This window comes from Dicentrarchus labrax, unplaced genomic scaffold, assembly GCF_905237075.1.
Source record: "Dicentrarchus labrax unplaced genomic scaffold, dlabrax2021, whole genome shotgun sequence".
Classification (NCBI taxonomy): Eukaryota; Metazoa; Chordata; class Actinopteri; family Moronidae; genus Dicentrarchus; species Dicentrarchus labrax.
The window spans coordinates 15338874-15365603 of record NW_026136718.1 but is presented as its reverse complement, the minus strand read 5'-3'; the positions used below and the strand labels follow the sequence as shown (position 1 = coordinate 15365603).

General features: G+C 40.2%; 1 protein-coding gene across 1 annotated transcript in view; it reads right to left on the bottom strand.

Annotated features, from left to right (window-relative positions):
* The window catches only part of p3h2 (prolyl 3-hydroxylase 2), a 58271-nt gene that overhangs the window by 2532 nt on the left and 29009 nt on the right, over positions 1-26730 (bottom strand). Inside the window, exons 2-13 of the mRNA XM_051377635.1 lie at positions 15555-15707; positions 14304-14493; positions 8880-9011; positions 6069-6196; positions 3040-3129; positions 2634-2674; positions 1782-1873; positions 1513-1640; positions 1251-1346; positions 720-870; positions 397-514; positions 171-246 (exon numbers count right to left, since the gene is read on the bottom strand). Coding sequence (XP_051233595.1) covers positions 171-246; positions 397-514; positions 720-870; positions 1251-1346; positions 1513-1640; positions 1782-1873; positions 2634-2674; positions 3040-3129; positions 6069-6196; positions 8880-9011; positions 14304-14493; positions 15555-15707 — 1395 coding nt within the window. The remainder of the gene's footprint in view (positions 1-170; positions 247-396; positions 515-719; positions 871-1250; positions 1347-1512; positions 1641-1781; positions 1874-2633; positions 2675-3039; positions 3130-6068; positions 6197-8879; positions 9012-14303; positions 14494-15554; positions 15708-26730) is intronic.

Genomic DNA, 26730 nt, shown 5'->3' with positions numbered 1-26730 from the left:
TGTACCAAGTTGTTACTGTCAATACTGTCGATATATTATTGAACCTTTTTTAGAGGAGAGTGTGTGTGGTTATTTCTGCCAAAAGGTACTAAGTATCTTTGTCCATTCCTCAACAGGGGCTGACCAGGCCCAGATTAGTCCTGTAGAAAGAAAGAAATCTCAGGTCTTACCGTCACTGTTTTGGCATCCATTTCTGTGAATATGAACTCCCCTCCTTCAAAATCTCCATTTAGATATAACAGTGCACTGAAAATAAAAAAGTAAAGAAGAGATCAGTACAGACTCAAAATTAAGTTAAGGGAGATGATAGAGACCATTGTTAATTTTTCACTGTAATACAGCTGCAGCAAAGTAGGTTCATCATTTCTAACTGTGCTGACAGAAGTAACCTTGTACCTGTAGTCTCTGTATGTATACGCTGGTGGTTCCTTCCAGCACTCGTTGGCCTCGGGGTCCAGCAGACAGTTGTCAGCGTGGATGGGATGGCTCAAGTCATTCCTGTGATCTTGCTGGCCTGTGAACAGACAACCACCACACAAAAAGCATGAATATATATAAGTACATGAATTGAAGCTAATTCTATGTTGCCCTCATTAACAGTTAAGACCAGTAAAGACGCAATATAAAATGACGGTATATGTGTGTTGGTATCAAGTGTGTGTGTGTGTGTGTGTGTGTGTGTGTGTGTGTGTGTGTGTGTGTGTGTGTGTGTTAGTGACCTGTGATAGCTGTTCGACACACCAGGTGTGTGTAGGAGAAGTGCAGGGTGGAGTTGAGCAGAAAGTAAGACTCAATTATCCGCCTTGCTCGCTCACTGATGTCGTAGAACAGGCGAGCACTCCTCATTGGCACTCTTCCCTCGTAGCCGTACTGCAATGAAGAAAAACAAAATATAGACTGTAACGTGTATAGTCAATAAAATAATAAAACAACAAAAGAAAGATACTATAAAGGTAAGTTGGGACACATTTTAATGAACTCTAATGTGACCCCCACTGTCCACTGTACCCATCGCAACGTTAGCAAATATTTTATCTCAAATAATGCAAAATGCAGTTTTATGGCTGGTAAAAACTGACTGATTGATTGGTACATTTTGTCAGTTTACCTGCCATTAGCAGATGAGCCAGAAAGTTAATGTTGGATCCTGAATTCAACTGTTCTCTAATTTTATATCGGCTTCTTGCAACTATTTGGTTCGATCTAATCTTTGTAGATCACGCAGTGTTCATGTTTAGTGGTTAGAGTACCTGCAGGGTTTTAAGTACAGTGGCTCCTTCAAACTTCTCATTGGGAGTGTGTGGAGACATCCTCCCTCTGTAACCGTCTCCTGCCATGGTGACAGCCTGGGGGGACATGATAAAAAGCCAGAATCAAGCTTCAAACACATGTTGACATACTGATCTTTACTGTTAGCACACGAACAAACTCAATTCAGTCAATTGTAAGATTTCTTACTGTTCATGAGTGATTTATAATGCATATTTTATTAACGTTGTGCAATGCCCTTACATGTGCCAGGTGTCTGAGGTCTGAACACTCCTCCTCAGATATAACATGATCCAGCAGCACCCGCTGGGTCCCGTTCAAGGCCGCAGAGTTCTGCACCAGCTTCACACTGTCATACACCAAGGGGCCACCTACACAGATCACAGAACAGTATTTAAAGAATGCAACATCTCCACCATGGTGGTCAGATGAGATCTAACTGAACACTAATGACTTTCTCTTAGCAGTATAACTGTCGTTCTGCTTCTTCTCCGGTTGCAGTGAAGGTTTACCTTCTTTGAGTTGCTGTGGAGCAACAACAGTGACTGTCTTCTTCTCCGAGATGGGAACATACTCCATCCAGCCGTCTGTACCAGAGGGAATCCTGGGAGAACAGAGAATAGAGAATGTGTTTTGTCGTGGTCAAAATTACGATTTAAATGTATTATAACATTTCAACTGTTTCACTTTGTCTCTAAATGTTTAACAGCTTATCTATACATATCTGTACATATGGAAATTCATGAACATACCCAAGAGGTTTCCACATCACATTAACCAAGATGTTAGCCTAAACATAACCAAATGTTGAATCTCAACTAATAAGCAATCAAAATGTTACAAATACTATAAACTACCTGTAGGTGGACAATCCAAATTGTTACCAAATGTCTTGACATATTATCACTGAGTTTAAATTAATATGATGACTTTGTTAGAAAATTGTTGTCTATTTCCACATATGAAGCAACATTATGATTCCAATAGTCACTCTCCTTTTTGCTCTATTTTTGGGCTCTACCAACTCCTGATTGTACAATCTGACACTTCAGCTGCTAAATGCTGAAAACAGCTTCTAATGAAAATGGTGCTGTGAGAACGGTCAGAGTGAACTTACGGTGAGAGTGAACTAAAGGTGAAATAAGCAATAAATACTCTATAGACTTAAGGCAAACTGCAGAGTAGGGTATCATTCTCTGTGGATTCGTCCCTACGGGAAACCCTTTTCAGACCACACATGATCCACATACAAAAATACTGATTTAAATCTCTAAATACACAGCTGAGGTAATGAGAAGACAAACTACTGTAATATGTTCAAGAGTACACTTTTCACAGTTTGACAGATGCTGAGATCTCTCTACCTGTTTGAGTCATCTCTTCCACCTGTGCTGCTCCAGTAATTCTGCAACAAAGATAGGGGAAAATGTATAATCTGCGCAGAAATGTGAACTATGACAAGTGTCAGTTTGGCCAGCAGGTGTCGCTGCTGTTTGAGAAGACAGTGGTGGCCGTACCAGACACCTGTTACCCTGCCTTGAGTCAGCCAGGCAGCAGTGGCACATTAATGGTTTACACACGCAGCAGAAGATCTGCTCTGCATCAGAAACATGTGGACTGGCTTATGGATAACTGCCCGTTAAATTACACAATCTATTTTCATTTCTGGGCAAAAACTGAGAATTAAAGGGCACTCAGTCTGCTTCGAGCTTGTAATTATACATGAAAAATGAAACAGACTTGGGATAATGTTATATTCTGTTAACTCACCCCTTCAGTAAATTCCACACCCATGGTTTTACTGCCAATCAAAAGGAGCTCCAGTTCCTGTTTGTGCCTCCTCAGGTATAATGCAGCTTCCTGCCAACACAGCCACACAAAAAGTAAATGTTAAACAGTTTCCTGAGTTATTAAGGTAAATATAAATACATGCTTTTATCATTGACAGATGGTGGTAGGAGGAAAGTAACTAGAAAAGGTCAAGAAATAGTAAAAAAGTACTATAGAGAAATTCCACATTTGTGCCAATGTTTTAGCTGGGAGAATCGTCTTTCTAATCTTTGTCCCCCTTGCTGTTTTAATCTGTACAACCTCTACAAAGGAAAGCTTTAAAATAATGTTTACATTAGCAAACCCACTTTGCACATCACTGCATTGCTCTCATTCTTACAGTTACAGTTACAGTAGAGTGAGTGATTTTTTATGGTTTTATATTTATGTCATGTATCAAAGCTCATCACCAAAACTTTTCCAAACTCTAAAAGTGACAATGTGCTACTGTCCTGACTGTTTCACCACCCAAATAAAAGGGAACCAGAATGAGTTTCTCTTTCCCTCAGTTCTTCTCGCCTCACAGTGCTAGGACTAATGGAGTGTGATGGCCACTCTCTTTTTTTTTTGTGCTTTCTCAGAGGGACAGTTTTCCTACCGTTTCCTGCCTGGATGAAAAACCTGAATGGAAGTAAAACGTAAAACCTAAAATAATACAGTAACATTGGGAGCTGCTTTTGGCTTTGTATAAAGGTGGACTGAGAAAGAAAGACAATGGCAGAATGTCAATGCTCTCTGGTGGACAAAATATGTAATGGAACGACTGCTTGTGTCTTTGCAGTTTCTGTACTATCATTTTCCTGTCAATCATTGGTCGACATATACACTGATACAGATATATTTGTAGTAATATCATATGATTTATTCTATTTGTGTACGTTTTTGTAAATGTCCTATAAGACTTCATACCAGATGTGGGACATAGTCATTGTGTTGCAAGTCACAAGAAAGTCTCAAGTCTTACACTTTGACTTTCGAGTGCTACAATCTCACAATGCGCTTTTCACCAAATATAATACCATTTTAACAACAGAACGAATTATACTAACGTTAGTTCTTCACGGTTCTCTCTTGCAGCTTGATTGTTTGGTTTAAAACAAAGGATCTGGGGAATTAAGAGTCAACTGGCTGGGAATTATTAAATAATATATATAGCCGTTTTAGATAATGAACTGGTTTGTGGAAAATACTTTTTAATCTTTGGGCTTGGGGAAGGTTATCAAATATTTTCAAGTCAAAAGGCTCAAGTCCAATTAAAGTCATTGGTGAAAAAGCCCAAGTTGAGTCTTTTTTTATTTTGTTATTAAATGTTAGTGTTTTTGTCTGTGTGAGAAGGGGAGAGGTGGTTGGAGGCGGGGCTTCCAGAGGCAGTGAGGCCATGATGGTGAGTATTATGAAACTTGACCATCCAGTAGCATTTTTCTTGTAGTGATTAAAAAAAAAGAAGCAATTTTTTCCCCCTAGTACCCTGACTTTTTCTCCTCCTCCACCATTCCTGAAAGGGCTTTGGCAGGGAGGCAGGTTGGGTCTGGCACTGAGATCTAGGGCTCTGTAAATGAGCTCCCCGAGGCCTGAGGAGGGAGAGAGGACACAGAGAGGAGAGGCAATCCGTCGGCCAATGACTGTACTGTAAACTGACGGGACTGGAAAGACTTGAGGGCTAGAAAAATGTAAGCTATGAGTAGAAAAACATAAGCATGAGCTGCAACACATCGGCTCTCAGCCTGTCTTTATCTCAAACACACATAGATGCGATGTCAGCCACACACACTCACACATTCACACTGTCCTGCTGGGAGCTGCACTCACTATAATGAGTACCAGGCTTTCTAGGAAAAAGAGGTGGTGTAATTGGGACTTAAACACGGCACTGCTTGACTTTTCCTGAGCAGCTGATAGGAGTTTAGAAAGGACAAATTCTCTATGCTGAAGCTGCTGATGAGTAGCCAGACTTAACAAATGTCATTTTCTCTAGTGGGCAGACATTCAGACTGTAATTATGCATACCAGGGGGCAAGAAAATCATAAAGAGCAGGCCCAGAGGAAAAAAAAAAAGTTGTCGTAAACACATTGACGTAGCAAAATTTGCTTGATACTTCCAGCTGGATGGAGAACATATACAAGTGAAAAGCAAACTTTAAGAGGCAATTGCTGCCAAGCTGCGAGTAGCAAGTTCATCCAAGAAATACAGCATACAGCCGGCTGCCTCCCGTCTCCTCTTTTTCACTCAAATCGATGCTTTTCCTCTCCCGGCTCTCTCCTTGCATGTCTACTTTCCTTCCCTCTCCACTCCTCCAACACTCCTGCTCATATTATTGTAATGCTTTTTCCACTCAGTTTTCTCAGTCTTATCCACAACTCATTCAAAAGTCCCATGTCAGACTTCCAACACAAAATGGTCTTCTCACATTACTGCAGTTCTAGCCTCATTACACCGGTTGCCTTTTAAAATTGATTTTAAATGCTTTTAATTACCTATGAGGAAAATACGTAATATGTATAATGTTCTAACTATTCCACCCCAATCTGGAGCAGCTTATATTGCATTTGTTTCCGCAGATACATTGAATATTTAAACCTTACTCTTGTTTTAATCTGTAAATCTTTCTTTGAAAACCGAACTTTAATGTGTTTAACATTGTTTTTTCTTTAATTCCTTTTATTCCTTTCAACCTGTTTTGTTGTTGTCTTTTAGTTGTCCTAACTTTGTGTATGGCTTGTGTTTTTTATTATTCTGAAGCACTGTCTAGACAACTGATATTGGAAAGAATGATCAAAATAACTTAAATTATTATTTATATCCATTTTCTTCCCCATCCTAAGTCATTAATGATGATCCACCTAATCTTTCACAGACACAGCTATTAATACATAGAAACAATAATTCACTTCAAAACGATGCGATTGCCCCTTTAAGTTAATGAAACACTAAGAATAGAAACATCCATCTTTCACTCTTAGATCCTGACCTCTCTTGGCTTGCCATTGTGTCCAAGCACCTCTCTGTAGTAATCCACGTTGTCCGTAACAAACTCCTCTCCCTCGTGGAATAACAGGTAGGTCAGAGCACACTGAAGTGCCTCCTCGAGCCTGTCCACTGCAGAGAGAGACAGAAAACAGTTAAATTGGTTTAAATCGGAACAAAATTAAAGGTAACTTGTGGTCGGTTTCAACTTTTAAGACGGCCAGCTAGAAAGCATGGATGTAAACAATAGAAGATGTCTTTGCAGATGTCTCTTTAGGAGGGAAATGCATTCAACACAACAGAAATACAGGTTCCTAATATTTTGTACAGAGCTGCTGAGCCATCTACTGGACGGACTGGATGACCAGTGTGCGTGTGTGTCTGTGATGTGAAAATGTATCTATGATGGCTGACATTCCAACACCGTTAACACAATGGAGTAAAAGCTGCTCTATGTTTGTCATAGTGGAAACCCCCCCCACACACACACACACAGACACACACAAACACACACACACACACACACACACACACACACACACACACACACACACACACACACACACACACACACACACACACAGTGTCAGTGATGAAGTGAGACAAATGCACAACAGGACTATCTCTAATGTTTTCCTGCCCTGGACACATATGCAAACACATTATGACATATATTCTTTCAAACACAGACTTACAAACACCAGATACTGCTAATGATACCACTGCTGCTAAGTGCACACACAAACACATTCTTTACTAGCTTGTAAAGATGCAGGGTTAACCAAAGACTTCCTGTCTTGGCCGAGGCTGAGGCAGCGTATCTGCTGCTGTCAGCCGCATGTTCCCAGGTCAATACGAGTCTGGAGATTTGAGCTCCGTCAGACAGAAAAACCTCACTATGGATTTATTTAGGAAACTTAAGCAGCTAAAGCACAATGGAGAGGCTGCTGAGTGATGGCTAACGTCCACTGCAGCAGTGTGGAGTGGAGTGTAAAACACAGCAGGCCACAGCGCTGCTGGGTGTTGGAGGACTCAGATTACTGACGTGTGGCGAGTAGTAACTGACATAGATTTCCAATTCCGACAGGAGGAATGTTGATACTTAAAAAATTTGATTTTAAAATCCTGCTGCATTTCATGTACGCTAAAATATACAATCTAATCATGCTCAATATAAATGAATTTGGCTCAGTCTCAAATGAGACGTAGCCCTGTATTCCATATTTATCATACACTACTTTGATTTTAAATTGGGTAACACACAAGTGATTTAAAGAATCCTGATTTAAGTAATACTTATTTGAGATAAATGTAGGTTAATTGATTGCATTTAAATAAAACCTTCACTGGCAGGGATGCAGCATCCTACTAAGTATTTTTGTTCCCCATTAAAATACAGACACAAATGTAAATCAGTTTAGAGTCAGGGTGAGTGACACACCATAAAAATAGATATTTTCTGTGAGCAACCTAACAGCATTTTAAATGTTTGAAAGTTTTTAATTTTTTAAATAATAAAGACACTCGTGGGTATATACACATAATTATAACACTTAAATATCCCCTCCACTCAAAATTGTCAATTATTGACTTATGTTTATACCCCATAAAATGTCAGGCAGTAACTTTACTGACTGAGTATAGTTTGTCACTAGTGAGGTGTGTTCAAATTCCTCTACTTAAGTGGGAGAAGCAACAGTAGAAGAGTAACCGATATACTTGTTTACAGCCCACACAAACAAACCGTGGGCAGAGGATTCATGGAATCTCGTTTTAATAAAGGACATTTAAAAAGGACATCCACAGTTTGGGTACACAATTTCAATCCCTCGTGGAAAAGGAGGACTGTCAGTAACAATGACTTCTCTAGTACTACTGTACATACAGAGGCAGAATGCCTTTTACCAGCCATTGATAATGTTCTAAATTAGGTTTGATATCATGAAAAAAGTCATGAATATAACTTTAAAAACAAACAGAAGTAGATGAGTCATTTCATAAGAAGTGATACACACTAACTTGTGAGCCATTTCCACCTTTATAATACAGTCAGAATCACTGACTTTTTTTATAAACTCAGGTTTTGAGGCCACACACACACACACACACACACACACACACACACACACACACACACACACACACACACACACACACACACACACACACACACACACACACACACACACACACACACACACACACACACACACACACACACACACACACACACACACACACACCCCCATCAGCGGCTGTTAGGAATCAAAGCCTGCTCTCAGTGTGTTTGTACAGATCCAATGATCCACTTTGCTTTATTAGAGCCACATGCTTATGGGTCATTAAGCATAATCTGGTGATCTCACAACCACTCAACACACTGTCTTTCCCAACTAGGCTTCGTTGTTCTGCCAACACCCTTGTCTAGAAGAGGTTTTCACTACTTAATCTTCATCTTTCACTACAGAAGACTTGAGGCTATGCATTCACATACACACACAGAGACAAACACACCTAGAGCCCCGACATCAGACTGGATACACCCATATAAAGGTTTCACAGACAAACACACGCCAGATAATGTTGTGAAACAATGTGAACCTCCAAACAGGGCGCGGTTAACAGTTGACTGACTCGACCGTGTCTGCTGCTCTTTGTGGTCACCACAAGTTCTTGTACATGCATGTATGTGTGTGTGTGTTTGGGTGTATGAAACCATGGGTGTATCCATCTTCTTTGTTTATAATTACACCAAGCACAGTCAGTCATGTTTGGGTAGAGTTTTGTTCCCTGTGCTGCACAGTGAACAACTTACCCTGGAAGTAGGCAAACTGAAGGTAGTCGTAGTGCAGAGGAAGGTAGTTCTCCATGGGTGAGAGGCGGCCTGGCCGGGTGGCAAGGTCTCGAACGCACTCATGTTCACAGTGCAGCACCTGAGTGAAGTGATCTGCAACGGAAAAAAAAATTCAGATCATCAACATAACTTTGAGATAATAACCACTTTGTAAAGCTGGCATTTGGCTTCTTCTTTGGCACAAGTTGAGCATCGGTTTAGGGGGGTTGGATAGTGTTCCCATCAGCGATATAACCAAGGAGAGGAGAGTCTGTTAATCCTGGAATAAAGGCTGATTTACACAGCCTTAAAATCCACATATTATATCACTCCAAAAGGTTATGAAGCTCAAAACATAGTGTGTTAATTAAAAAAAGGCTTCACTACTCAGTATTTCAAAACTGCAAAGGAACATGTTCAAAAACATTTTTTATTTTGTAATAAAAATCATACTGCTTAATAAAACATTTCATCATATGTTCTTAGAAATAATAAAAAAATTGCACAATCATTTCGCAAAAGTTACTTAATAGCTACTTCATGTGAAATCAATTTTACTTATATAGCCCCAAATTTTGCCTTTATTCTTATTATCTTCTTGATTCAGACAAGAGAAGAATAAGAAAAAAAGAGGGAAAAGGGAAGGAACCTCAGGTAGAGCCACAGAGGAGGGATTTCTCTTCCTGTCTACTTGTGCACAGAGAAGACAGAGAACATTTTATACTGATTAATTGTAAGTAAAACAATTGTTTGGTCAACCAAACATAGTTCAAACCAGTAAATAATTTTCTAACAAACAGTGGCCACCAACTCCTCTTGCAGAGTGACTACTACAGTTACAGTTTGATAAATAACTGTACTGCTGCACCCATTGACTCAGTTATAATCTCTGTGTGGTCTGCTGGAAATGTAACGCACCGATGCAATATGGTCACTGTTGCAGAATGATGTCATGCTCCCAGCAATTAACTTTGCTGAGATCATCAGTGTGAGATCAGCTCAGGGTTAAAGGACCACTCAAGATTTACACACAGCTGAAAATAATGAATTACTTGTTAGAATTTCAGGCAGACTAATGGAAACCCACAGACACAGACTCATTACAATATAGACGGACGTGTTTGGCATCAAGGCATATGATATGTCTGGAGACTCAAATGTGAAAACAGATGCTGGATAACACTAGTTCTAGATCAAAGCTACATTGGCTGATTAAGTTTTATTAGTCTAACGTTTACTATATAGATCCTAACTGAACATGACAGCACATGTGTCCGAACACTAAAAATATTAACAACTACGTATAAAACAGATGTTGAAAATTGCTCTTAAAGTGCATCAGTGGTGGTAAATGTATCTTGCTCCCGGTTGTCCAGTTTTGGTGGAGAATTTGAACTTTTTGTGGGAGGGAAAAAAACAACAACACTGGAATGAATTCCACTTGATGAGCTGTATCAAATCAAATACAACCAGTCCAACATGATGTCGTTCCCTGCTGCTGTGAACCGGATCAAATAAATCTTGTACCCTTTTCAACAGTACAGTGCTCTCATGTCTTTGTTGTTCCTCAGGTGGTGATTAGTCCCGTTGTTTGTTGATCCTTCAGGGAAGATTTCACAGGGTGCTACATATTGTTTCCTTATGTCGAGCCAGAAGAGTGGATGATAGCATTCTGTTGTGTGTGTTGTGAGCGTGAATGTACAGTGAGGTCACTCTTAAGCAGCTGCAACACTACTTTCCTCACCCTCCAACAGCAGAGTTGTGGTCTGTTTCAGTCTCTTCAAGAGTCTCAGAGGAACAGAGAGCTGAAATGTGTTGGGTCAGAACCCTGTAATACTAGAGGGGCACAGTTTCTGGGTCAAAAAGATATTTTCTTTCTGCTTCTTTTCTGAAAATTAAACCACTGCACGAGGAAGTAATTCCAAGAAATCCTCTCTCTTTTATTAAACTCACATAACAGATTATATTACTCTCAAAAACTACATACATACATCTTAACATAAATACACATCATAATCACAGGCTCTACCATAGTGGTGCTATGGAAAATAATCCCCTGATTGTAAGGCAAACAAAGCCCGGCCAAAACTAATTAGCCGTCGTTACTGTGTTTATGCAACCGGGCCATACATATTTGAGACAAAGCACACTTGTCAGCAATTAAACTGCGGCTACTGCACAAAACCCGCCTCAATTTCCAGAGAGAAAGGCCCGACTCGTGTCAACAAAGGCACCGCTGACCAAAGTTTGTGTATATGTGTAACAGTATAATCGCGTAATTATGATCTGGTGCAAGAGTTTTGCTGTGGATACACGCATCCCTCCACATCAAACATGCCTGATTCTTTGCAGCCAGACTGTTAGGGGCCCCTTAGAGTCATATTAGTTGCACAGCATGTTGTAAACAAAATAAAATACAGTAGATAAAATATGAGCTTATTTGTGAAGCTAGTTAAAATGAATGAGTAATGGTTGGTGATGAAATAAAGCTGCTACTCCTCTCTGTAACTGCCAGTTTGATGAATGCCAGTGGCTGCTGTGCTGTGACTATCTTATAGTGACCTCTGTTGTTGAACTGCTTTGTTTGGCACAAAGAGAGAGGCATTTTCCCCTTAGTATGGACAAATATGTTTGGATTAATCATATTAGGGTATTAACATGCATGTTACTCAAAATAAATAAAACAGTAAGCCAATAGTTTTTTACTTTGCTCAGATTTACATTACTGTCTTAGTAAACGCTGTAACTGAAAACATGGACTGTTTAGAAAATTTTACCAGGTTGTGCAAGTAGGAAGCTCTGAAACCTGAAACATGAATTCACCTGCCCAACAGGCTTGCATTAACAAGCCATAGTGCCAGAACAATCTAACTAAAGCAGTCAACTGTTTAGCAGCCAACACTTAGGTAAGGAAACCTCTGACCCAGAATCTGAGAGCACCAAACTGGACTGAAACAATCCACATTTTCTACTGGAACTATTCCACACAACAATATCATTTGAAACATGTGTAATAAATAAGTACAAACGTAAAAATACCAGAATGTTCCTTTAAGAAGAAATGCCAAGAGAAAGCTTCCAAGTACAGTAGTGCAGTAAAGGAACATGGTCAAGTGAAGTTAAAGAGAGACAGAAGAAGAAGAGGAGACAGAGGGCGGTCTTGTAGTGAGTCAGTGGAATTGACTCCTGGGCCTCGGTTCAGGCACTGTCGGAGATGGCAATAGAGCATGTCTACCAAATCCCAACTGAACACAGCCCAGCTTTCTGTTTAAAGCAGCAGAAAATGTAATTTAGTACATCTGCACTAACTCAGGCCGATCCACCTTTCAGTTATTTCTTGTAATTTTTGCATTATATGATTGTTTTGTATTATAAGAGATTTAGATTTAGTTGAGAGATAAGTTTCCTCTCGTATCTAGTGTAGAGAGTTTGCTAAAACATGCAGTGCAAGCTTGTTACTTATAAATTGATTTGTGTAGTCCATTACATCAGTAGGCTCTGGTAAGTGCCATAAGTTTTCCACGTTGTGGCTCAACACATCCTAATGGCCTCATAAGTAGGGTTTAGTGGACCCCAAGGGTCCTTAACGTAGTCTGACATATTAAAGTAATATCAATGATCAGATTACTTTGCTAAGTAAAACTGTAAACCCTAAATTTTATAACGTGTGGTGAATTCAAAAGAGCTGCTCCATTCTTTTCTGCATGCAGTTTTCCAGCTAATTTAATAATCCGAGACCCCAGCACTGTGGTAAACCATGCAACAATGGAAAGCTCATGGATGACTGTGGGGTAAAATCTGTATAAGGGCTCCTGATGTCCTTGTCCCTGGCTTGTGTTCTGAACATGTTTGTTTTGACCACAGATTGCACTGTATGCGCCCGGCTCCGATTTGTACCTACGAATTTCCTCTGAAGCCTTTGCAGTTGGACATTATTTACACCCTTTTCCCTCCAAGAAATTCAAGCCAATGCACCGACATATAAATCTCTGTATTTCAACATGTGGGGTGCCAGGAAAAGCTTGGCGATGGATATAAAACAAATATTGATCAAATAATTTGAAGCTTGACTGTAACCAACCGTCTATGTTTCTTTTTTTGTATTTTTAACTTTTAAAAAGTTGACAGTAGAGAGATGACAAGAAATGAAAAGAGAGTGGGGGGTGGGGAATGAAAAGATTCGAACCAGGGATGTTACGATTACAATATATGTCATGTATCTGAACCACTAGTCCACCATGCTGCCTCTTAAATAGAATAAAGACCCAACTTCCATCTTTATGTTTGTGTGTTTCCATTATAAGAACTTGATGTGCTGTATCACTCTGTGAGACAGTGTTCACATGGGTTTTAAATGTGTTTCCATGGCCAACAGTATGGTTATGGATATAACTCCGGGAACCTACAGTTCCTACATGGCTATCATCACTCATCTAACCCTAGCGCCAACTTCCATCCAGTGCCAAGCCGCTGCCAGGGAGATTTGATCACCTACTGAGCATGAAGGGTGTTGTTTGGCCTTGTCTAAGCCTCCCCAGGCTCTCTCAGCACAACAGAGCCCAGCTCGGGCTCAGGGCCATGCACCAAAGGCAGATGCGTTGGTGGAACAGTCACGATAAGTTGATCAAATGCTCCACACGCCAAATAAACAGTCTCATTCCTTTCATCTAAGACTATAATGGGCCTCTGAGACTTTTCAGAATCAACTCTAGGCAGGATTTATGAAACCACTGTCAGAGTTAACACAAAGTAGTATTTATAACAAAACAAAACAAGGCAGGGTTTCTCAGAAGGCAGACAATCTAAACATCCGATCAAAATTTTAATGCATTCCAGCATGCACAGGGTGGTTAAAGTAGGCATCAACTCATACTAGCAATAAAATATCAAAATATGTTATTATGCTACAATAAAATGCCAAATATAAAAAATAAAAACATATTTTAACACTCAGCTGCACCAATTTCATACTGTTCATTTTGCACAGGTTTTTAACATTAGCGCCGCCGTCATACCATCATCAGCATGTTGTTGTGGATTTTAAACACAGAGAGGGTATAAACAATTTAAGACACAACCTAAACACTAAAGTCCTGGTTCTAACTAAAAAACTACAGTGTAATTATTTATCTGCTATTTGTAAAGAATGTATACAGCCGATTACACCAACAAATCACATCCAAAATCCACAAGAAGTCCATGCTCATACTGGGATTTTATTATAATAATCATTGCTTTTTTATTACCATGGCTCTTACCAATGCCGCACTTCAAACACTTAGAATTATTTACACTATATATGCAACTCAGGGACATATTTTGTTCTACTTGCAGATAAATGCAGGATAGTTGCATGTCAACAACTGTTTTCTGTTCAAGTAAACCTGCTCGGACGTTGGCTCTTACCTGATATGACTTCATGGAGGCTGTATCGGTAGCGGAGGTAGTCATAGCCCTCAAACCTCTGCGGCCATTGACACAGGGCCCGACACTCCACGTCTGCTTTATAGTACTCCACCAGAGCCTCCTCGAACAGAGCGATGGCTCTTTCGTAGTCGCCTTTGTCGTACAACCTCACCGCTGCAGTAAAGGAGTGCTGTGATGGAGGAGAAACAGAGGATCATGAGAGAGACGAACAATGCGATGAGTATTTATGACCTTTGGTATTTAGCAGAGGTCTTTATGATTTATTGGTATATTAAAATGTTCATCTTTGGCATTGTTATATTAGCAAACATTGCTATCACTTTTACAGTTAAAAAACACAACTGTAAGTAAACCTGCAGCCAGTTCATAAAAGTTTTTACAAGCCCTCTGGTGCGGATCCTGTTGCCTGCAGAAGCAACGATCATTTGTTTGGAATAAACAGAAGGGGAGGTGGGTGGATTAGCCATAACAGTTGCCAGAAAGGACTCCCACGGCCAATTCTTTTTGAATACCATTTAAATAACACACATTAATTTATGGTCAAAAGAAAATGTTCTTTAGACTGGAAGGTTGCAAACAAGAAACACAGAAAAAACAAACACAGATTAAAGACATTTACCAAGTTTAAAGTAAAAAAATAGGTGAAAACACATTGCTTTAAAAGTAAAGTGTATACATTTACACTAACAGAGTAAGTCACGAGTAAAATGATGTATCAGAGAAACAATGAATTACCAGCCATATTTAAAGTTTAGTTGAGTACAATTGGTATGAATAACAGATTAAGTAGCTTCTCCCAGAGGGTCCCATAGGAACTTCTACAAGTTTGTAGAAGAAGAGAGAATGGATAGGCAGAGAAGGAAAAAAGAGAGGGTGTTAGAAAGGGTGAAAAACTGAAAATAAATCAACCCACAAAGGATCCAAAGGCTCTTTGGCATTCAGGGCTTCACCGCAACCAGCACTAAAAGGCCCAAATGAGTTTCCAGTCATTAAACTGCAAGGGCCATTAACACAAAGTCCTCTTCATACAGCGACAACAGATTCACTTTTCCCTTCAGGAAAAAGGTGAAGATAGGGCAACAGGTCACACTGACTGTCTGAAACAGGCTCAGGCATCAATAGGTAAGAGGTATGAAAAGAGGAAAAGGAAAAAGACAAAACAAACTAAAAAGAGAAATAATCAAAACTGTGTCTGTATTCAAACTTGAATATTAAGATTTCCTGGCTTACCTGGTGAGGTCGGGCTTCTCTGTCCACAAAGTGGTCCTCCTTAACGCCCTGCAGGTCTTTGTACTGCTCCAGGTTCTGACCCATCTCCACATGTTCAGGGTTGGCCTGGAAGTAGGTGTGAGCCGCTGCTGCTGCCTTGTCAGGCTGCTTCAACTAAAGAGAGAAACATACAAGGAATGAGACATATTATTAAAATAATAATAACAGAAACCAAATCCACCTGTGTGATTGATGAAGTTCATTAAAATCATAACAGGTCAAATTAGGGACTTTGTTAATGCAAGTTGTTTTTCCAACACAATCCCAACATAAGAACATTTGTGTACCTATTACATCAATCTCAAACATTACAATATGTGGAAATAGATTCTCACAGTTTAAAAAGGAACAGATGGACAGGTCTGCATTATGGAGAATTGCCAAAAAAATGACAAAGTTCATATGTTACTCTGAATCTGTATAAGTTGAAGATAGGAAGATAAGGAAAAACAGACAGACAGTCTTTAGACGTTCTTCTGAAGCTGCTCCTGCAGGAAAATAAAAACATACTTCTCGCCAAAATACAAGGGCGCATTCAAGCCTTCCCTAAAAAAAGATTCTTGGCAAATTATTTGGAATCCACTTGAAATAAGTAATATTTATGAATTTGGTTCATCAGACCAAAGAAGGAATGAGCAGATTTACAGGGAGATGCAGTGTTCCCGTCCACATCCTGTCATTAGAGAGAGCTGTCATTATTATAGCTAATATGATAGATGTGGTCTGCGCACTCACAGCATATGAACTTAATGGATGTTGGGAGCATTACCATGAAATAATCATCACAGGCATCTTATCCTCTTCCTAAGAAACATAAACTAAAAGAAAAGGAACGGTTTACTGTTGCTGCAGACTGGATAAGAGAAACACTGAGTGCTAGGGAAGTGTATGTTAATGAAAGATACTGATACAGTGCAGACCATGTCCTGTGTGAGTGACTTACAGATAAAATTGATGAAAGACAGAAGCTCAGTGTTAATACTGGTTGACGCTATGCATGACAATTCCTTGTAAGTAAGTTTTTAGTTTGCATAAATGAAAACCATAGAGGAGGAGGATGCCAACTGTTTTCTAAATGAATCGATTATTTGTTCAGTCTATAAAATAGTACGCAATATCAGTTTACCAGAGCCAACTGTAGCGTCTTCAAATGTCTAAAACCCAAACATATTCAGTTGAATGAACTGAGAAAAGCTGAAAATCCTCTTATTGTTATAAGATATATTTTTTAAAAAGTTCATAATCTAACTAACCAAACTACCACATTAAATGTACGTATCCCCCAAGTGGCCATCACCTCTGACTGTAACATCTTTCTGAGGTTTCCTTATTTATTATGTCTTCAGTAAAGCTGCTGCATGGTGGAAGCACATGATGACACATAGGGAAAAGAAGAGGATATTCCCCTTCCCCACCAGGACTACCGCTTCACACTATTAATTCCAGTACATCAGTTAAAATGCTTTAACATCAAAGGTAACATACAGCAGTTGTGGATCTGCTCTCAGCAAAAATAAAAAAAAAAACACAAAACTCAGTTCAGAGAGGAAGATGTCCCAGATGTCTGGTGCAAGATAGCTATAGCTTTAAAACTCATCATTTCGGAAGAACTCAACCATCAGAACATGTCTGGTCCCTATCAGATAAGATCCTAATCATGCTTAAGCCTCAATATGGATTTCTCCCAGCTATATTCTTACAGGCACACAACCACTTAACACAATAGCCCTCAACGAGTTTGGTTGACTGCACACGTCCCTTAACTCAACACAGCCAGTTGAAAACTTTGATGCTCTTCCCTCTTTTCCCATTAATTCCCAATAGCACAACCAGCTAACTAACAAATCAAGAAATGATCTATAAAAAAGTAGAGTTATGTTGTGTTTGACAGTGACTGAACTGGGTAAGAAGTAGAGATATGAGGAGGAGTCAGGCAGGAAACAGGAGGAGGATGACATGCTGAGAAAATAAAAAACAGTTCCAGAGAGGTGAAGTACACAAGGTCGGACACCGAGCATGCTCTCATGTGAAGGATTGGATATCTCTTGCAGCCACATTAACTCAGCTGCATTATCGCAGAGTTTCCAACAGGTGCAAATGTAAAGCAGATCCCAGTGTTTCTTTCCTGACAGTTGAGAAGGTCAGTCTCGCCTGGCTGCCAAAAACATAACTGGCTGAGAGAGCCTTTCAGCACACTGACCCCTCTGTTTTGCCACTCAGCACTGGTTCGTGTTTGCCAGGAAAGACATTTGTAAAACCCTTGTACTTTTTCTATTGTTTTCATGGGGTGAAATGGGAAGCTAAAGCTTGGGATTTCCCACATGTATCCACGATTCAGGAATTACTGTATGTAGTTCAAGAGCAGAATGACCCCTGTAGATACAAAAACAAAGCACTTTGTGTTTTCTATGGGAGAGGGAGGCAAACACATTTCCACAAAGTCTGCACAATACATCATAAAACATAAACGGAAATATTCTGATAGAAGCAGAAATTCTTTCCCCCACAAACAACCCACTTCTTTGCGAAGAATGACTCCCCTGTCAGACAAAATCGGGTCTCTTTCATGTGGTAGCTGAAGAGGCAGGAGAGAAAAGCCCAGCTGGACATGCTTGGTTACCCCTGAAAGGCCAAACAGTGAGGTGGCGTCAAATGCATTCCTGGTTAGATCACCTGGCTGGAGCCACTGGGAGACACAGCTTGACTGATCAACCAAGGGAGGACGAGAGCTAGGGCAGGTGAGTGGCACATTTTAGGTCTTCTTGTGCATTCACTTGTGCTGCAAGAGAGGTTTTATGAAATGCTGTATATAACAACTGAAGAATAACTCTAATACGGCCAGAGTCTAGATGAAAAAAGTTCAAGTTGACTTAAGGATAATGGATGTTAACAAAATAAAAATCTTTGCGAATTATGCATTAAATTCAAAGTACAGATGTGAAAAGCACAAAAAAATCCTTCCTGGTTCACATAAAATACTTGCCTTGTTGCTTTGTGGTGGCATTTTTCTTCAATTCACGGGGATTAAACACCATCAGTAGTTGTTGGGTTTTGAGGTCTTGAATTCATTATATAGCAAGAAACTGATGACAGAAAATGTACAGAACAACTAACTGCACTTACATGCATGGCCAAAAGTAAATGCATCAACTTGCTGGCAGGTGTTCTTACAGAAAATGTAAAGAAGTCAAAATAGACTGCACATTGAGGAAACCCGAGTACACCAAAAACTCAACTGCAACACTTGAGCACACAGTAAAACTTGGACTGCATTAAACACTGATGAAATCAGTGTAAGTGTGTCTGAGGTCTGGATTTTTCCTCTAACTGATGGCGCAACCTCAAGCACACAACCGGGCTCTATCGTGTGTCCTCTGCTGCTACATTCCTGAAAAAGTCTCCCCAAGATATTTCAGAAAGAACATCCTCCTTAAAGACGCTTCTGTTGACTTGGCTTCACTAGATTTGATAACTATCTGTTGACATGTTTTGTCCAGATTCAAGGAGACTAAACAGCAAAAATCACAGCTGGTGTGGTGTACAAAGGAGGGAAGAGGTGAGGGGGAGGCTAGTTGAGTCACCTGCCTCCACCTCCTCTGGCCCCAGCTGCCCTCAGCCCCACGGGGACAACCTGGCTCAGCCCAGAGGGTCAACCGGAGGAAGGGGGGAATTAGTCCAGTACACCATCCCAGCACAAACACAGCTGTGGTCAGCCACTGCCAGATCTATTGTCCTGAGACTACACATCCCAAAACTTGGGGAAGCCTTGAACATGGGAGACTCACTGTATTTTTCCTCTTTCATCACAGGGTTCACAGTCACGGCTAAAATTTTTAACAGACATAGCACTATGGTGCCATGGAAAGGCTTTAGGCCGAAAACTATTAAAATATCCTATGGCCAAAACCTTACATTTGATAAGTAAATAAAATCCTCTTCAGGAATGATCTGGAATAGTTAAGTCAGAAGGGAAAAAAGACCAGTGTGTTACAGTGACTTACACCTTGGTGATATTGGATTTATAGTCATATTTAACAACACCCAAGCTTGCACATACAAGATGGTCACTACTACTTTATAAAGACAAATAAATCAACATGGAGTATTTCTGGGAATCTGAGCACTTTATCAAACTGTCCCAAAAGGGTCCAAGCTCTGAGATTCTGAAAAGAAAACACATGCTCATATATCAAACCAAGCAGAGTGAAAGGTAAAACACCCCCTCAGGGTGACAGAGTAGCAATCAATCACAGGTTTAAAGTGAGATTGCCATTATACTGAATGGTGTAATGGAAAACAATACAGCCTGGAAACAGCCGTGCATGGGTAAATCAAAATGACTCCTTTCTCCTACGTCTGCCACAGAGGAGAAAAAGGATACTAAGACAGTAAGTCGTTTTCTAAAACTTTAGCCTATGTGTCTCTCTCCTTGGGAGTGGGCTTTATGAATTAAATCTATATATGTTTAGGAACAGGAGTTCAGGAGAGAGAGCAAGAATTTTTGTTTTGTCTGTTTTTGGATAAATCAAACACCTGACTAAAGGTATCTAATCACATTGATGCCAAATTCATATACATTTTTTTTTTTCTGTCCTCATTCGTTTGTCCACTGTCCAAAATGGTGTAATAAAATCACAGATATTAAAAGGACTTAAAGGAGGCCAGTTGGCTGGTGGTAGTACCTTCATATATGACATGTAGAGAAACAAGTAAACATATTTCTTAATGTTTATTTATTACTTTACCTACTTCAGTATGAATAGTGTAGAACTATCTTGGTTGACATATTTAGTTTTTTAGCCAGGAAAAGTGTGTGTTTACAGAACGGACCAAACTGGGAAACTGCATGGTTCTTATAGAATTAATGTAACACAATAGAACTTTTTCACAGCGGCCAGCTTGACATGAAATAGTAGGGTAAACACAGGTGTTACCAATGATACTAATTAAAGTTTTGTTCCATTCAGAAGCAGGGAGCTGATATTGTGCATGCTGGCTCACTGTAAAGGCTCCGCTAGACTAAATGCAACAAAGATGTAATTTCTATCGTTCGTAACACCTGTGTTTACCCTATTATTTCATGTCAAAAAAAGTTCTATTAGGTATTCAAATTAAACCACAGTGTCAATGCTACTCTCGGAAAGCTTCTGTTTCAAACATGTTCAATTGCTTTCAACTTGCAAGTCAATTTGCTCCAAATACTGACACAAGAAAACATTAATGAGCTAGCAGTACACAACAGAAATATTTAATCTCACCTCTCACTTAATTCACATTAAACTCTACAAGATTTAAAATCTCAGCAACACTAAAACTCTGCCATTAAAAGCAAATCTTTGAACACATTCACAAGTGTACATCTTGTACCGCATGAGTAAATTTTTCCTCTCACATGAATTTCAAAGGAGCACCTGTAAAGGTGAATAACTACCACTCAGACTGAGCCCTCAGTTTGCCCTCCTCACTAAAGAGCAACCTGTGTTAGAGCTTCTGGACCGCCCTGCCACTCTGAAAGAAGTGCTCTTGATGTGGGCATTGAGTAGTGCCAAGGCAAACGTACAGTTTGCATGCCTTTCTCCTCTGGGCCTCCTGCTGGATTCACAGGTATGTAAATAGGCTTGGGCTGGCGCCACAGACACAGAGATGATGTTGTGACAAGAAGCACATATCCCAAGGTCACCTGAGATACAAGCTGTTTCAAAAGGTTTCTACAGTTCCCAAGAGGGTAGGAAACTGTAGACAGAGGTTAGTGTTCAGGTTAACAGTGGACACAAGAACAGCTGCAATAAATCAAGAAAGTCCACATGCAGCGAGGATTTCAAGGTTAAAGAGAGTGTCCTTCAAGACCTCCTTGTGCGGGTCTAAAAGGGTCAGTATCATTGACAGTATATATGGTCCGTATGCTCCAACCCAAGTGCTTGTCGTATGGTTGAACAGCATATGAAAACCAAACCGTTCTGACGTTGGATTTGGGGGATGCTACGTCAGACAATTTTTCAAAACTGACAATCTGACATTCACACCCACTTCGCTGACTGACTAACTGTGCAGATTTGAGAAAGGAGCTAGGGTTTGAACACTATAAATGCCCTCCAGAAAAGACTGAAAGTGCAATATTTTCTACTGTATTACTCAAATTGGACTTCCTAAAACGCACCTGTAACAGTATGCCCACACCATTCCAGCCATTTTTAGCTTGAACATTATACGACCATTTGGCCTGCTGTAATATGGAAGTACCCTTCTTGTAAATGTGCATTAAATCATTACTGGTTACCTGCTGTATGGCCTCACACCACTTTGCATTGAACGCATTCCAGCTGAAACATCTGCAAGCGTGATAACAGTGTCCTTATACAGCCAATAATGGTTTTAAGACCAGTGAAGGAGGAAAAAATCCAACACAAACATATCCATTACTGCAGGAGATGTTGAAGAGGTGAGTTTCCATGTCATCAGACATAAACAACCGGATGATAAAGATGATCTTTGGGCCAAAAGACATCGTCTCTCTGGTGACGTCTATTATATCTCAAACAAATATGTTTTCGGCTGAACCTTGTAAAACTCTTTAAGGAAGGGAAGGAAAGAAAATAAAGCTTGTCCTTAAATCACATTAAAGTGGAACTCGACTCTGTATTGAAAAGTAGACGAACAATATTTAACCGCCAAGAGCTTTAACCAATCAACTTGTGAAACCATGGACTCATAAACACAAGGAAATATTGCAGCCATCTGACTCGTAAGTAATGAGTTTGTTTGTTCCTAATGGGAAGAATATTTACTCCTCTGTAAACACAGTAGTGGTTTCCTGACCAGACAAATGGTCAAGTTTATTGTCACTAAGCTAATATTTGTGTCACGAGGTGGAGGGTTTGAGGCATACTTGGTGTCACTTGGTATTCATCCCCCAAACGAGAACATAAACCACATAATTATCTGTCTTTGGTTCTGCAGCAAATTATGAGTGCAGATGTTTTTAAAGAAGACATAACAAAGCGAAACATTTTAGCAGTTCAGACACAACAGGAGGTGAACTTGGTGATAAGATTGTCTGAGTTTGAGTCAACCTGATCGTGGTGAGAAATATCTTGCTTTTTGCTTGGATGCACGTTTATTAGAAGGGCCGGGTATCAAAACTCAACACCAACTATGTCCACAGCACAAACTACTAACTGTCAAGTATTGAGAGCTGTTATCTATCATCTCAACTTATTCTTTTACTGAAGTCAGTAATGAAGTCAATCAGAATTTTAAATTTTGCCATATTTCTGGACTTACATATACGGCTGGTATATATGGGCTAACAGGGCTAAGCCCCCGCTATCTTTTACAGTGTAAAGATGAAAAACTATTATTAACATTAGAACATATTGTTTTGAATTTTGATAGAACCTAGTGCAGCAACAGCACCAAAAAGTGACAGAAAAAATCCAGGATATATGATATATCTTGGGTTTTTTCCTGTGAATGGGCTAAATTCATTCAGCCCAAGCTCAGTAGCGTAAGCTTCCATTGACTTTTGACTGACAGGTATCCTGACACGCCCCCTTCATATGCTGCCCATTTGGGCTAAATTCATTCAGCCCAAAGGCTGACCTTTGACCAATCACAGCGCAGTAGCACCAGGTCATTCTTTTGGGTATGTCTCCCCAGTGTTGCCGTAGAGCCCTTGCTATAACAAAGTATACAATGCTGTTGCTGTAACTTGATGTGACGCTGCTGTTGCTGCTGTGTGACGTATTGATGAGTGTAATACATTTGTTAGCCCACCCACCCAAAATCTCCACCAGCCGTCACTGTATATACACTTATACAGCTGGTTGTGTTTAAGGATTTAAAATTTCAAAAGCTTGGCTTTTGTTAAATAAAAAAATGAAAATTTTTTTATATCGCTATCAAAATAAGGTATCAAAAAAAGCAGTATTTTGGTACGGATTTTAAAACTCTGGCAATCGTATTCATTAAAGCAACAAAATTTTATTGGAAACTATCTTGAAGTAATTTTTCAAGCAAAAATGCCAAAGATGTGATTGTTTCAAGTTCTCAAATTTGAGGATTGACTGATTCAATGAAATACAAAATTATCCAGCCCAAGTACACATATCTGAACAGCTTCTTGAATACTGACATGGAATGCACAGTAGTCTTTTCAGTTATACATCAACAATGGGGTCTTTATGGTTTCCACTGCCGAGGACCATTTAATTCATGAGTTTAAAGCTTGAGAAAACAGATGGCACTTGAAGAGGCTGGCACTTGGATTTGAACATCTGGTTGCAAAGAAAATTGAGACTATTTCGCAATACTTGTAAATCATTAACAAATGGGAGTAGGATTGGGATTACATTTGTTTGGCAAAGAAGGCTGCGTTCGCCCACTGACTCTATCAAACAGAGCTGAGGGAAGGTATTGGCACCAAAGTCTGGCACAAGGAACTCACAATAGGAAAGTTTGTCTCAATGGCTGATTACCTCCCCATGAGGCGAGTTGCGAGCGCCCCACTTCCTTCCACTCTGCTTCGTTTCAAAGGCACATCGAGCACTCTAATTGGCGATTCGAGGAACTTCAGAAATCCTTGGAAGTCTGGAAAACAACTTATGTCTGTTTACACTGGAAGATCTACTACTGTAAGACAATACATAGACCCCTTATATTCAACCAGACTTAGGTAGGATTTGACAAGATTAGGATGGAACATTATATTGAACACACACACATGCGCACGTGTCCAAACACACTCAAAACACTTAATATACAGAGGCAATGGGTGCTTATGATGTATGTGTGACGCTAATTGGACAGGAAAACATTACAGCCTCTACAAATTAACCTCTCCATCACGCACCCTCAAGTCTTTCGTTTCATTAACTCGGTAGCTTGATGGACAAAAAGCTGCTTCAGCACACGCTTACTGTGCACACAGGCTGCATAATGTCTTTACTGTACTCTGAAGGTGTGAATAGTTGTTTGATAATCTCAGCTAAATGATCCAGACAAGGGTTTGTTTTTGCTTAGCTTCTAAATCAAATAACACTTTAACACAAGATCTGGACTGTGACTTATATTTTTGCCGTGCTAGTCAGGAAACCAGTCAGCCGGTCAAGGTGTACATTACATGCAACATGGCTAACACGTTAAGCACATGCTGTGGAAAAAAAATAAAAAACTGTGCGTGAGGAGAGCTTTTCCTCTTAGTGATGTCATGGGAAAAAGTTGTCCATCTTGATGTCCTCTTGTCCCCCTCTTTCTTCCTTGCTCTCTCCATCACACCACCCTTCTTTCTCTCATCTGACCATCCTGCTGACAGCTCTGCACAGTGGCCTCTTTCTGCCCGTCCTCGCCCCACCCTGGGCCAGAGAGTATTCCTCCTATAAGGTCATGTCAAAGGAATGCCTTAAAAAGCCTCACCGCTGTCGCTGCTAAAAAGCCTCTTTCATTAGCCCGTGAAGACACGGGAGACATGACAGCTGGGAAAAGCCGGCCGTCGCTCGCTCCTTCACCAGCCTCCATCCGTCATCTTTCTTAAATATCAGGAAGAGTGCAGAGACCGTACGTGGAAAAGAAAACAGTGGTAGAACAATAATGATGCCACTGTACACAGGAGCAAACCTTGACTTTGGTTTGAAGCTGCTGGCTTTGATTTAGGGGGGAAATGAGTGAACATACTTGACCACAGTGGCCTGAATTCATAAGGAACCCAGAATGTGGAACAGGTGCTCATGATCCTAAATCTATTAATTATGAAAACACATTTCATGTCCATTATGAGCTAATCTGGATCAGGCAACTTGAACTGAGGTAGTTCTTGTGCATCTGTAATTCTGTTTGCCCTGTGGCTGACATCATTTGGCATCAGAGGGAAATGACTGCCTCCATTATCCTCTCCATCTCCAGTGACAGCCCAGTTAAGCTTTGTGGGAGTTAACACTGAGAGACTACACCACCTTTTTCTCTAAACTACCTCGAGGCCATCCGACACCACATCAGCTACTGTATCCTTAGTCAACCATCACACTCTTTTTCCCATGTCTGATCTCGCTTCCTGGGCAGTTTCAGGACACACAAGGCCAGCTTTGTGTAGAAACTTCAAAAACACAAGGTGTGTATGTTTTAAGTAGCGCAGACGGAGTGGAAAATCACCTATAATGTCTTCCTCCTCCCCTGCCGCCTCATGCCCTCCTTCCATCACGTCTCTCACGTTCCGTCCTGCCCAAAATACAGTAACACATGTGCACACGCACACACAAACACACACACACTCTCTCAGGAACTTCTAAAAACAGACCTGGTTAGCCGACATCTTATTTTTACGCTACAACCCTCTGATTTCACACTCCACCAGTTTCCATTCACATAAAGGTGTTCTTTTCAAGACTGGAAAAACACACTCTGCCTGGTCCCAGAAATCTGAAATGTGGGTAACAGTTGTGTTTTGTCTCCTTGCCTTTGGTTGAGGATGTGGTGTGTGTATCGAAGGTGTACACAGACTGGAACTGGAGCCCACAGATGGGATACCACAGATGCCAGAAGTCAGGCTTTTCCTCAGAAACCTGTGTTGCAATAACTTAAAGGAACTGTTCGACATTTTGGGAAATACTATTATTGCTTTTTTTTTTGGAATTATGCGTCTGCAGAGTAACATGTAAACATATTTGCAAACCAACACAGAGAAAGATGTTAAGAGTAACCTGTGGATCTGCATTTCAAGAAAGCTGATTGGTTTCTTGATTTCTTCTTACATTGTGATTTTCTAAAAGTGATACTGTAAAAAACACGTTACGTTTGTTATTAGCAGCCCGGAGAAGCATACTTCTAGAAGTGTAGTTTCTAAAATGTCTAACTATTCCTTTAACATGTTCAAGAAACACTCGCCACTATCTCAGTGGAGATAACATGAGAGCAAACCACTTCAGAAATGTTGTAGCCCTTTCACTCTGTTTCCCCATAAACCTCCAGAGACGAGGTGATTTCCCGTCTGAGAAAAGCGTTACGAGGAACTGCACATTTGAAGAAAACATTTACAGGCACCCCACTCAGGGACGGGGCTCAAAGGTCACCCTCTCACATGAGCGTGGGGGCATTTTCCACTTCGCCTGTTAAGACGGGCTGGAAAAATAAGAAAAGGTGAGCATGA